Genomic DNA, 14039 nt, shown 5'->3' on the forward strand with positions numbered 1-14039 from the left:
TAGGTAGTGAGCCCTTACAGTTCAAAAACCATCTGTTGCAGAACTAATACATGATCTGCTCTAGAACTAAATATGTCGACAAATACTACTTAACATGTAATGTTTTGTATATTCTCTTCGGTGATAAAATAAAAAATGTAATAATTAGTGGGCACTGTTTCTTTACCCTGCTGGGTATTTTATCTTTTTACCCACCGGATTTGCATCTCCTCAATTAATTTGCGGACTGTATTTCTCCACCTCTTTGATGGAGCACTACAAAATGAGCGGTATAGGCATGACGTACAGTACATGGTACGTCACAAGGGACCCAGGTATGCCGGCTCCGCCGCTTCGCCATGACTCACCCGCCGGCACGAGCTTCTGCTGCCGGCCACTTCGCCGCTAAGACAAGTCCTTTACCCTAAAATCCCCTACCCTAACTGTGAAAACCCATGAAATTAACCCCTAACCTAACCACTAAAATCCCTTAAATGCACCCCCTACTCTAACCACTAAAACCCCTTAAATTAACCCCTTGCCCTAACCGCTAAAATTAATCCCCTACCCCAAGTGCTAAAACCTCTTAAATTAATCCCCTGACCTCAACAGCAATAACATTTACCTTAGTAGCGGCCAGCGGCAGGGTGAGGTGCGGCGTAATGGCAGTGACCAAATGTCTTATTCCGTGCCAGCTCTCGCGACATACCACGTACATTATTTTAACTTGTGGCGCGCTGCAGCGGGACATTCACAACACGCCAGCCGGAGATACACCCATTGGTTTGAATCAGTTATGTGTGAGCAGGGGGACGGGCTCTCTCACTATTCCCTCCCGCAGGAGCGCGCCATGTGTGGCAATATCTTTGGCTTCATCTGTATGACAATAGGGCGCTAACAAAATGATAATCCAATGATATTTTTATGCGATATATTGGTTGGCGCTGAAAGTGCGTGGCATTCCTTGCACAGTCCGCTTACCCTTATGAAATGCAATTAAATGCCAGATTGTCTTCCTTAGAAAGCTTCAATCACCCTCAAAGTATCTGGGGAACTGGGGGTTGAGGGGGTGGTACGGATGAGCTCTGGTGGACCCCCGGCATTTAATTTAAATGTTTTGGGGAAGAACGCAGGGCCTCTGTAAGCCCCCTCACACCACCCCAGAAAATGTTGTGCCCCCCAGTTTGCGCACCCCTGCTTTAAAGCAGGGGTGCTCAACTCCAGTCCTCAATATCCCCCAACAAGTCAGGTTTAAAGGATATCCCAGCTTCAGCACAGGTGGCTCCGTCGAAGACGGAGCCACTTGTGCTGAAGCAGGGATATCCGTAAAACCTGACCTATTGGAGGGGTAATTGAGGACTGGAGTTGAGCACCCCTGCTTCAAAGCAACAGTCCGTTAGAAGGAGGGTATTACTATAAATGTAAAAAAGTAACATTACTTGAATTTGTGATTCCCTCAGATGATTCCCAGTTCCTGAGATACAATCAGTTTTATCGATGGTCAAAGACACAATATGGCAATGCTCCGGCAGCCAATAGGAGATAGCGTCCTGACCCGGCGGCCATATTAGTAGTTTTTTTTATGTCTCACCCAGGCACAAAAAAACCTTCTCATATATTGGGAATAGTGGGGTCCTCAGAGATCATGGGACCTGGTTACAGGGGTGGGTCACTGTTGCAGGTACATTTAGGGGAAAAAATGAGGACGGCCGCTTTAAAATTCAGCAAAACCTGTGCCAAAGCTCACACACAGTATTGTGAATGAGAAGATGACTAGACAGAGATCCTGTATTTTTTTTTTTTAAACAAAATAATGACTATGGATTGATTGAAGATAATGCATATAGCTGCATATGTTTCCAGCTACGTATCACTACCGCTGTATTCACTGGAATTAGGAAACAAGCATCGTGCTAGAAAAGCTCTCCAATTTTGCAGACGAATTTTGCCAAGCAATTAAGTAAATTGCCTTTTTATTAAAGTGATAATATAGCTGTACACTACAATACTTTAACCTCTCGGACGATCCATCAAAGCCATTTAAATTGCACAGCGGCATGAAATGTTACTCCTAATACAGCGCAGGAGAGGAATTGCTTCCAGACAAATTGGCAAAATCTTTTAATGCCATCAAATTTGCCTAATGCAGTCTGTAGGTTAATCCGTAAAAGGGTGAGCTGTATGTTTGCCCATATCTTATTATCCTTAGCTGTCGATATATAAATCAGTGCTGACACAGCTTCTTCTAAATCATTCTGGAAAAGGAAAGCTCTCCCGGTGGAGAAAGCAGTCAAGATAATCTTAAAGGCAGATCTCTCTCCCTTTTACCAGTTACTGTAAAGCATGTCGGTCATTTCGTTTACTGTAGATGTTATTATTTTTTTTTAGCAAAGCTGATATTTTAGGCTCTGGTTTTTCCTTCTGTTGGCGTGCGCATTAGCACCCACACTACCACCAATGAGATAGCTGAACAAAACGAGAACAGTGAAGAAAATGGGGTTAAGTGGATGATCAAATGTTATTAAAGTAGATCACGATGATAGCCAATGTTACCGCTGCTATTCAAGGGCTGAAGGAGCGGCTCAGTGAGTAATGGCATTGGAGATTGAAGCAGGAGAGAACCTGTGTCAGCTCCTTGTGACCTTGGGCAAGTCACTCCCTGTGCCGTGGGCACCATAAGGCCAAGGACCCGCTGCACGCGTTCGCATGGCCGTCTTGCTTGCCGGCGGCGCGTGCAACTCACTGCACCGCTATCTGCAGGAAACTTTTTTCTGAGCGGGGCCGTAGCCAAAACGGGTTGGGTGGGCGCGGCAATGAAGTGTGGGGGGGCATCACACTTTCAGTGCCAGGGGTTCCCTCCCCCCCCATGCCCCCGTGCATCTGCTGCTGCCTCTCCTCCCGGGGCCGACAAGCTGAGCAGCCTAATGAGGAGAGAATCTTTCCCCGGCCTGGGAGGGAGCAGGCGGGCTTCCTCTGTTGGTGCTGCAGAGTTCATTTGTACGAATGCAGCACAGTCAAGGGACCAGAAGCCTCCCTCCCGTAGCTCCAGACAGCTCCTCTCCTCCCCTCCTCATTGGCTCACTGCAAGACCACGTGACACGTCGCCGCTGCAAAACACCAGAGCCTTGTAGCTCTGGCCGGCTGACACGTCACAGCACGTAGTGAGACACGTCGGAAGGAGGCAGCGGGGACAGCCAGACTGGAGGTAAGGGGCTGGTGGCGGGCACGCACGGCCGACCGCAGCGGGTCCTCAGCCTTAACATGGATTGCAAGATCATCTGGACAGGGAACGTCTGTAAGCAAAACAAAATCCCAGTGCAATATATTGGAATTGTGAAGCGGTTTGGGTCCCATTGGGAGAAAAGCACGATATGAAATAAAGTTATTATTAAGGTGGGGTTCCATTCAGAGCGTTGCAATAAAGTAAAAGCACTAAAAGCCTAACTCATAAAAGGACCAGAATGAATAGTGCATACAGTAATACTAACTGCTTTGTCGGGAGAATAGAGTTTGCCTTTGTAAAGTTATAACTGAGAACACAAACAGTAATTCCTAGATAATCACCATGGTCATTATTCTAGAATCCCTGCAAACAAACGTATATCATTATTTCTCCAACACAGGAAACTAGTAAAACATTTCACAATGAAGTGTGTGATTAAGATGTAAAACTAAAAGTATATATAATTGAAAATGACAGTTTTAATATATACAGTTTATATATATTTTTTACCATTGAGTGAATGGTATGTGCTTATCTAAAATACATTGGATTTTTGTAACTGTGATGAGTTGATCACTCGAGGCCTTTATGTTCTCACTCTCTTTGATTGCCTAAAGTGCATTACATTAACTAAATGATATGGCGCCATTAAGAATTTACTGGTTCAATTACCCTGAAAACCGCCACTTCAGCTTCAAACACTTTTTATGACATTGCATGCAGATAACAGCCACGACGGGCCTTGATAAAGGTCCCTGGATCAAGCAATATCATCATTTAGGTACCATTTTACAATTAGTCTTTAGGCAAAAAGGTACTCAGGTGATTGGTATAAGTTTAGCATAATTGTAACACGGAGTCTCCAATTGCCTATGATGCTACGCAATATGGTGATAATATAATTCCCCCACCTGTCAGCTGCAACAGGCTGCAATTTCTTGAAGATACATCCACTTTTACAGAAATGTTATGCTCACAGCTTCTTCACCAACGACGTGTCCGTGTTTTGTGTGTGAAGAAGCCCAGCTTCTCTATATCCAGAAATCCATTAAAGTGGGGGGGATTTGTGATGGTGTGAAAGAATACTGGAAAACATTTACAATTTTACCTCTAGACTACGTATAATATAATAATGTTTTCTCCGTGGTTTGTGTGCGTTTTTCTTACAAGTGAAGGAAATCAACAACTACGATTCCGACGCAAGTATTTACCCGTTTGCTAGATTGTTTTTCACCACATGTAAGAAAAGTGCAGCTTTATAACAAAAGTATTGAAGAGGCAAGCCAAGCAGCTTACATATTTTTTTGTTTTGTTTTAATATATGCAGCATTTGATTTCCTTTATGGAAAACCAAACTAACTAAGCTGCCGGTCGACTCGTTCTCCCATGATCGATCGGCACAATCCTGCTTCCCAGGGTTTACTAAATGGTTGAATTTCAGTTTCAAATCAAGCCTTCAGTCAGTGTAACTCAGCAGCTACAATGTATTCTTATATTACAGGGTAACATTATCTATTGTTACAGTTTACAGCTTAAACTGCTGGGAATATTAGCAACAAATGATCACAAACAGGAAAGTGTTACACAGATCTTGCACTGCTAGGGTAGCTAAAGCCTGCTATAGAAATCAAAGGATACTTAATATATTAAAAATATATGAAAAATGGCACAATACAAAAAAAACAACAAAATTAATATTAATACTGAAATCACAATACACAATAATTACATAAAAATGCCAGAACTCTCCCCCACGAGGATACTCAACTGGCACTAGCTTCTATGACACCAGGGGTGCGCAAACCAGGGGGCGCGAGATTATCTGTGGTGGGAGTGGGGGTTACAGAGACCCCGCGCACTTCCCGGAGGCATTTAAATTAAATGCTGGGGAAGCGGCGAAGGCCTCTGCAACTCTCTCACCTTGGTTCAGACATCTTCTGATGATGCGTCGCCATGGCAACGCAGCATCATGACGCCAGATCTTCTGAGTCAAGGTATGGGAGGGGGGTGGGCGTGGAGAGGGGACAGCCGCCAGGGGAGCGCAGGGGAATTGTGCTCCCCTGGCCTACACCATAAATCAAATTTGTCTGAAAGACATTTACGTGAGATGTTTAGCACAGCAAAAATGATTACTAAGCCACAATGAGGGGGACAGGCACTAACCACAAGCGGCAGCGGGTAGCCGTGGCTGGTGCTGATGTTATGCCCGGACTGCACCAGCACTCGGCAGAACTCTCTCTGTTTTGGGGGGTTGGGGGCGGGGGGAAGACATGGTGGAAAGCAGGGGGTCTCCATAGCACACCTGCATTATTTCAGCCAAGGGCCCCCCTGCTACTTATCTGTAAAGGAATTTCCGGTAGCAGCCCCGGTTGGGTACGGAAAATGTCTGTTTAACGGTCATGCGGGCCAATAGGGAGCCGCCACGTCATCCCTTACGGCTTCCTATTGGCCCATGTGAAGCGGGACCTAAAAACAGATGAGAGATAACGCAGCACGACGTCGCAGCGTGACACTGCGGCGTCGCTGCATGAGGGGGGCGGCGCTGCAGGAGGCGGTGGCCCGGGCGGCAAAAAGGTAAGTGCATATGGACGGCAAAATGTTTAATCCGCCACTGATCACAATGGAATATATATAATAACAGTGTCTGGATCAACTACTACATTGTTAAAGGGATAACCCAAATTAGCTCGTAGGGTAATATGAGAAGGGGCAGGAATAGGTAAAACATTTTGCCTGCATAAGTTTCTGCTCAACATGCAGTGACACCACTACAGATATACACATATGCAATTATTAGCTTCGCTTATGTATCGCTCAAACTTTCTAAACATTTGTCTGAAACTGGGGAGAGGGAGAAAGAAAGTCCTATTTTATTTAACTTCATTGACTTATATACCTCCAAAAAGCACAAAACTTTTATTGCTGCCCCCCTGCCTTGCCTCCTCTGCTGCTTGCGCCCCCCCCCCCCCTCCTTACCTTGGTGCTGTGTCAAATGACGCTGAGTGGTCATGTGACGTCATGCCACGTGACCCGCAGCGTCATTTGATGTCGCGTTGGCATGGAGATGAGTCCTGAAGCCAACAGAATCCCGGTAAGTTGAGTTGCAGAGGCCTCACGCGATCCCCCGGCATTTAATTTAAATGCCTTGGGGAAGAGCGCGGGGCCTCTGCAACCGCTATGCCTCCCAGAAAAATCTTGCGCCCCCCAGTTTGCGCACCCCTGCTTTATACAACATGTGGAGAGATACCTGTGAACACACCTGATATACAGTGGCAAGAAAAAGTTTGTGAACCCCAATGATAATTATGGAAATTCCATAGTTTTTCCATGATAACTTATTGAATCAAAACCAGTCTTTTCTTAAATATTCAATAGGGTTCATACAGTAATAACCAATTCCATGTCCTTTGAAACAAAATTATGTATAAATTAGACAAACAATTAAGTCGGGGTATGTGAAAAGGTAAGTGAAATCCTGGTTTTATCAGCTAAATTAAAGGGGATAATTACAATTGGCTGTTTAAATAATTAGGTAAATCTTCAAGTTTGATTTTGGGAGGCCTCACCCTATATAAATATCAGAAACGTTGTGAGTTTGGTCTCCACCATACAGGTGTGTGGAAACACGTCATGCCACAATCAAAAGAAATCTCTGAGGACATCAGAAAAGTGGTTATTCATGCTCACCCGTCTAGAAAATGTTACAAAAATATTTCCTTAGGATTTGGGACTCCACCAATCCACTGTCAGACAAATGGAGAAAGTTGAAGACCACAGTCAGTCTACCCAGGAGTGGTCGTCCTACCAAAATCTCTCCAAGAACAAACTGGCAAATCAACCAGGAAGTGCATCCCATTTAATATTTGGGATGCCCATTGATAGCCTGACATCCAAAACCTATGCCAAACTAGGTGTACTTTACAGGAACAAGTCCTCCCTAAGTCTGCTGGTCAGAATGCGTATTGCACAGCAGATGCTAATGCCAATTATTGACTATGGAGACATAGTATATGGCTCGGCACCCCAAACCTAAGGTTAGCAAACTTGATATCCTCTACAATTCAATATGCCGTTTTGTTCTCCAATGTAACTACAACACACATCACTGCGAAATCCTCAAATAACTAGATTGGTCATCACTTGAGTCTAGGCGCAAAGCTCACCTTTCCTGTCTTGCCTTCAAATACTTCCTGGGCAAGCTACCTGTATACCTGAACAAGCTCCTCACCCCTACCACATGCAGCACTTATCTGAGATCTGACTCCAAAAGACTGTTCATGGTCCCAAGGTTCAGCAAAGTATCTGGCCGCTCCTCCTTCTCTTACCGTGCACCCCAAAACTGGAACAACCTACCTGAGACTCTCACAGCCACCGCCAGTCTAAGTTCTTTCAAAACTAAAGCTGTCTCACATTTTAATCTGGTCTGTAACTGTCACATAAGCCTATAATATATATTATCTCTAACTGCATGCAATGTCTTGTATATAATGTATACCCTGTTCACTTATGTAACTATGTATTTGTAACCATGTATTATTTGTCATCATAACTCTATGCCCAGGACATACTTGAAAACGAGAGGTTATTCTCAATGTATTACTTCCTAGTAAAACGTTTTATAAATAAATAAACAAAGAACTCCAGAGTAACATCCAAGGATCTGTAGGCCACTGTCACCTTGGCAAATGTGAGTGTTCATGACTCTGCTATCAGAAAAAGACTGAAAATGAATGAACAAGAATGGTGTTTATGGAAGGATAGCCAGAAGGAAACCACTGCTCTCTGAAAAGAACATTGCTGCCTATCTGAAGTTCAACAAAGAGCACAAAGATGATTCACAAGACTTCTCGAACAATGTTCTCTGGACAGAGGAGTCAAAGGTAGAACTTTTTGGCCTCAATGAGAAACGTTATGTTTGCCGAAAAAGCAAAACTACATTCGAACAGAACCTTATTCCAACTGTAAAGCATGGTTGTGCATGGTTTGTTCAAGCACTTCCTGGTTTCATGCTGTTGCCCTGGCAACCTACCCTTCTACCGTCTCTGACTTGGGCTGCTCTTCCTCCCCATGACTTTTTGTTCAGTCCTATCCTCTTTTTCCTCTTTGACTGTGTCATATCCTGTCCTTTCAGACTGTGCCTCTCAGGAGCACTGTCCCCAGTGAGAAGCCTTTGTTTGTTTACCTATTCCTATTCCATTCCCATTACTATCCCTATCTCTGTGTCACATGTCCCCATCCCCTAGTGTGTATTTCCTGAGTACATTTTTCCCTTTTTATTTCTGTTTTGTTTCCCCCAATAAACATTTCAGAATACAAGAGGTCTCCACTTGTTTGGATTGAGATGAGCTGTCTCATTAGCCACAGTGTGCATGAGTCAGAACAATGGTGGTGGGAGTGTGATGTTTGTGGCTACTTTCCTGCCTCATGATCTGGACGCTTGCCATCAGATCTACAAAATAATGGCTGCAGAAGAAGAAATTCCACGTTTTAGTATGGCCTAGTCAAAGTCCAGACCTAAACCCCATTTAAATGTTGTGACAGGACCTAAAGCTGTCCATGCAAAGAAGCCCATAAATGACACTGAGTGAAGCAGTTCTGTAAGGAGGAAACCAATGTGAGAACCTGACCAGCAGGTACAGAAAACGCTCAGTTGAAGTCATTGCTGCTCAAGGGGGTGCAACCAGGTACTGAATCTAAAGGTTCACATACTTTTTCACACATAGATATTGAATGTTTAATCATTTGTTAGGACTTATAGTAAGATCTCATTTTAGGTGTGAAATATGTGAAAATCCTAAGTGGTTCACAAACTTTATCGCCATTGTACCTAGGGAATATTAAAATCAAAATGACAATTTACATATTTAAATGTGGATATTGCCCAGTTGTCTTCACAGTTGTCTCCCCACACGTTGTACAGATGAGTGTTTTGGGAGGTATAGGAGTCAATGTGTACTATATATATATATAGATATAGATATTATATACACACATATATACATATATTTTTCAAGGTGTGGGGATTTTTATTTGATTTCTGGCTAATCAAAAAAAATGTACAAATCTCCCAAAGTTTGAAGGTGTGGGCAAAAACTTTGCACATCTCTGGACACCACACGCAAGGGAGTAGCTAACAAAAATGGAGTACCTCCCATGACTCGGCTAACAAACAAAATAATGATGAATATTTATAGACTTGTATTAAAAATAAAAGGCACCCAAGCTTAGCATGTCACAGCCATTGGTTCAACGTTATCCAACATAGGAAACACATTTTACAGAGGATTCTTCTCAGTGTTGAAGGAGCTGCTTTAGGCATCTAATACACTCTCCCATTTGATGGAATAGCAGTAGTATAATGGATAGATAAAGGTAAATCAAATAGCCTATTTCAACATATCTCATAGCACTGGTAAAGAATCATCATGGCCAAGAGCAGCAGATATTTACTCAATCATTATGAGTCCGATAGCCAGGCAGAAATGCTATAAGTAAAAATGATTGAACCGCGTGTGCAACGGCAGTCAGGAAGTGGATAAGGATTATAAATGGATCAATATATCACGTATATTCTTTTTCTTGTGTGCATATCTACACGTGAGATTGTGTCTAACTTTAGGACACATTGCTTTCGTGTTAGTTAAAGAATAATGATGAAGACAGATGCTACACGCTTATTTCTGTAGCTTTGCCCTCGTGCAGGGGGTGGCCAACTCCAGTCCTCAAGGGCCGCCAACAGGTCCGGTTTTCAGAACATCCCTGCTTCAGCACAGGTGGTTCAATCAGGGGCTCAGTCAGAATGACTGAACCACCTGTGCTGAAGCAGGGATATCGTGAAAACCTGACCTTGTTGGAGGGCTGGAGTTGGCAACCCGTGCCCTTACCAACAAAAGAAACGTCTTATTTCTTTGTGACAGGCTGCCATGTAAAACAAACAGACAAAGGGGGTAACACCACACATCACCACATATATTTCACTTTCTTAGCATTTTTTTGGCAGGTAGCATCCTTGTTTTGAAAGCATATGGTCTGCATATTAATGACCTTCTCTTTTTATTAGGCTGCCAAGTTAAATCAGTAATTGATCCAAGTGGCTAATTTCCCTTTCCTAACTTCTTCAGTGTTAGACAATTGTAATGCGTTAGTTTACTTTAACAACACCCCCCGACATATCTATGAACGGTGCAACCTTTGGAACATGCAGTGTTCTTTCTGCACATCGCTGAGCATTTACAGATACAATAAATTAAGAAAGACCATCCAACTTAGTTACAGCAGCCTTTGCCTGCTGAGTGGGACTGCTGCTTTAAATCTATTGGGAGGCTGGCAATATTTGGGCACCAAGAACATCTTAGATGATTTTTCTTTAACCCCTACACTTCCAGAAATGTTTGCAAAGCAGTTAATTTAAAACCGATATCAGAAACTGTGCCTCGGGCAGCGTGTTCCTTCTATAGCCATTTTGTGCAGCAGGGGGAAAAAAAATAAAAATAATGCAATTTATTTTACTTATAAATGGCTAAAACCTTTACCACGTCTCTTAAAATTCCCTATTAAATATAGGATGCTAAGGCTAGAAATAGGTCATTATGTACAGCACATGTAAAAAATGATTTTACAGCTTTCCTGTATAAAACTTCTGGCTTACGTTTGTGAAACAGGCCAATATATTGTTGGAGCACATAAAACATTATAACTGAGTTTTGCGGTTTGAAGGTATGCACTGCATCACCCAATGTCATAAACCCCCAAACTAGACAGCTCTGCAGGAAAATACTTACAGATTTTTAATATCCACCGCTCCACGAAATGCCTTTCTTGGGACTGCTTGGATCTGGTTTTCACTGAGGTCACTATATATATAGAAAAAAAGAGAGAGATAACACAGGTGAATTTCAGCCACCAATCTTGCTTTTTGATAAAAAAAATAAACCCAAATAAAATACCAAATATATCAATAAATAATATTACACAAATACACACACGTATCTTAAGAAGCATGGAGCAGCACTTGGCATTTTGGAGAGAAAAAGAAAAGAAGGGTTGACAAACAAAACGCAAAAAAAACACACTTCCTGGGGATATCTAAATGATGTTCTTGTGCTGTGTCCATCTGCTTTTCTATATTCATTAACTTTGTGTGTGCGACTGTCACAGCGCTCCATTACAATTTGAATATCGTGCCTCGGCCGTTCTCCTGTACAGTAATGCCAAACGTTTTTGTTAAATAGATTCGGTATATGCAGTATGCAGTATATGCAGTAGGTATACTGTGTGTGTATACCAGCATTTCCTTTTACAGATCCGTGATGGGGCGCACAGACTTGTACGTATATCATTATACAGACACAATGAATCCCTGACCGGAAAAATAGTTTAGTCGTTTTTTTTTTTACAGCTGACGCTTGTTTCTCAAATATCTCTTTACTTAAATTGGGTCACAACGTCATAAGAAGGTCTAAAGACATTGAAGACTTTTTCGAAGCGTGTAGGCAAACTGGAATTAAATGTAATAAATCCACCTCTAAAACAACATTTCCTTTAAAAAGCATTGCTTTCTTCTACAAGAAAAGCAGGGTTATTAAGTTATTCATATATAAAAATGGACACCGTTGTATTTTTATGTATATGTTTTTTCAACATCCCTCTGTAGTTCTAAAGCAGGGGTTGGTAACTCCAGTCATCAAGGACTGCCAACAGGTCAGGTTTTCAGGATATCCCTTCCTCAACACAGGTGGTTCAATCAATGGCTCAGCCTTCGACTTCTTCAGCACAGCTGGCTCAATCAGAGCCACCTGTGCTGAAGCAGGGATATCCTAAAACCTGACCTGTCGGTGGCCCTTGAGGACTGGAGTTGCCCACCCAATGTTATAAAGATATTACAAAGTTTTAATTTCTTCCGACCACACAACTTACAGCGGCAATTCTGCCCATTTAATATATTGATTTAAAAAAAAAAAAAAAAAAACAGAATTTGTACCAGGGTATCTTCCAGGGCAAAATCCCATTATTTTTAGCTCAAGGGAACTCCCCCCTCTCCCCCCCACAGTTCCTGAGATATTTACTGGTTTAGTTAAAGGTGTTCATCCTTAAAATTTAAAGATGGCCGCCACGGTCGTCCAATAGGAAGCCACACAGTTATCCCCCCAATGACACTGCGACTCCCTATTGGACTCCATAAGCCGCACCGTTTTTACAGCCATTTTAATTTCTCTCACGTGAGAGAAAACACCAGACAAATAAGTCGGCACGTATCTCGGGATGCAGGGGGTTCAACCGGGAGCGAAAATAAGCGCGGTTCCGCTCTGGAGAACGCACTGGATCAAATTCTGTCCATAAATAAATACATCGTAATGAAAAAACAAACAAGTAGGCTGTTTTAATAATGTAAAGTGGCCTATTTCAAGAATACAATTCATTCATAAGGAAAAAAATAAATATTCATCCTAAATCCGAGCCGACATTCAATATTATCTTATGATGTTAATAGCCGGGAAATACTGATCGAATCCGACGACCATTTTTCTGGTACAGTGAAGAACCAGCAAACATTTCACTCGCCGGGCGCATTAAAGTCATTTCCCAAATTCATAACCACCATCCTGGGTTGATGATCAATCCCATGACTGAAAGAAATAACAACCTTCAGCGATTGTTACGCCAACTTGATTTACAAGCTTCCTTCAGATGGAAAAAAAAAAAATCCATGAGGCCCGTATACGAGTAGTGTACATACAGCACTGATTAATTTACGACCACATCGTAATACAATGCAAATGTTAATCAAAAACACCGGGGGGGGGGAATCTTTGGCAGCCATTTATGACAACTTTCCATATTTAGAGTCCGTGGACATAATAATTGTTATATGCCGAGTGTAGCTGGTATGCAGATGTTGTACTAAATGCTGCATTTATGCATTTCAAACACACAATACAGCTCAACCCCCTTATAACGCTGTGCTTGGGGTCCAAAGAATCACTTGCGCTATCAGCGGATCGCGTTAGAAATAATGTATAATTGTATGCATTGTACAATAAAGTCTTTAAGATAACTATAATCGTGTTGTAAAGTATTCATAAATACGAAAATTGGGAGACACGCTTGCATCGCGTTATAAGCGGATTCGCGTTGTAAAGGATTCGCGTTATAACGGGGTTGAGCTGTATTAGTCGCTAGATATTTGAATACACAAAACGAGGACAGCACTCAATATGGAGTCATCGATATCAGAGGATAGAACAATAGATCACTACAGATGCTTTGGAATGTATTGCTGTCTCCGCAGCCAGGAACGGGATAACTGCAGGAATTCCATTCATTCTCCAGCCGTGATTACGCCCGTTTCATTGTTAGACAGTGTACATACCAGGGGTGGCAAACTTCAGTCCTCAAGGGCCACCAACAGGTCAGGCTTTCAGGATATCCCTGCTTCAGCACAGGTGGCTCAATCAAGGATATCCTTAAAACCTGACCTGTTGGTGGCCCTTGAGGACTGGAGTTTGCCACCCCTGGTATGTACACTGTCTGACTATACTGCTAAATATGTACCTTTCTGCTCCTGTTCAGTCCCTGCTCAGAGTTTAAGCATTTTAGCATTTCCCTTTTTGCTACAATTGACCTTCAAAGAAATGTATGATATTGCATCACTGCCATATTCACATAAACATAATTAAACGATTATTACAGAGCTACAAACACACATGCAGAATGAATCCATACAAATCGTGGTGCCAGTTTTAAAAAATATATATATATAATAATAATAATAAAAAAAAGATTTAAAAAAGAAACTGGAAAAGCCACATTTGATCAATTAGGGCAGCTGACCAAACAA

At 42.4% G+C, this 14039-nt stretch overlaps 1 protein-coding gene across 10 annotated transcripts in view; it reads right to left on the reverse strand.

The window, feature by feature from the left end:
• The window catches only part of SLIT2 (slit guidance ligand 2), a 297113-nt gene that overhangs the window by 94140 nt on the left and 188934 nt on the right, over positions 1 to 14039 (reverse strand). For all 10 annotated transcript variants that reach the window (XM_075568739.1, XM_075568766.1, XM_075568749.1 and 7 more), the window contains exon 5: positions 10984 to 11055. In XM_075568739.1, coding sequence (XP_075424854.1) covers positions 10984 to 11055 — 72 coding nt within the window. The remainder of the gene's footprint in view (positions 1 to 10983; positions 11056 to 14039) is intronic.

Source organism: Ascaphus truei, chromosome 1, assembly GCF_040206685.1.
Source record: "Ascaphus truei isolate aAscTru1 chromosome 1, aAscTru1.hap1, whole genome shotgun sequence".
Taxonomy (NCBI): Eukaryota; Metazoa; Chordata; class Amphibia; order Anura; family Ascaphidae; genus Ascaphus; species Ascaphus truei.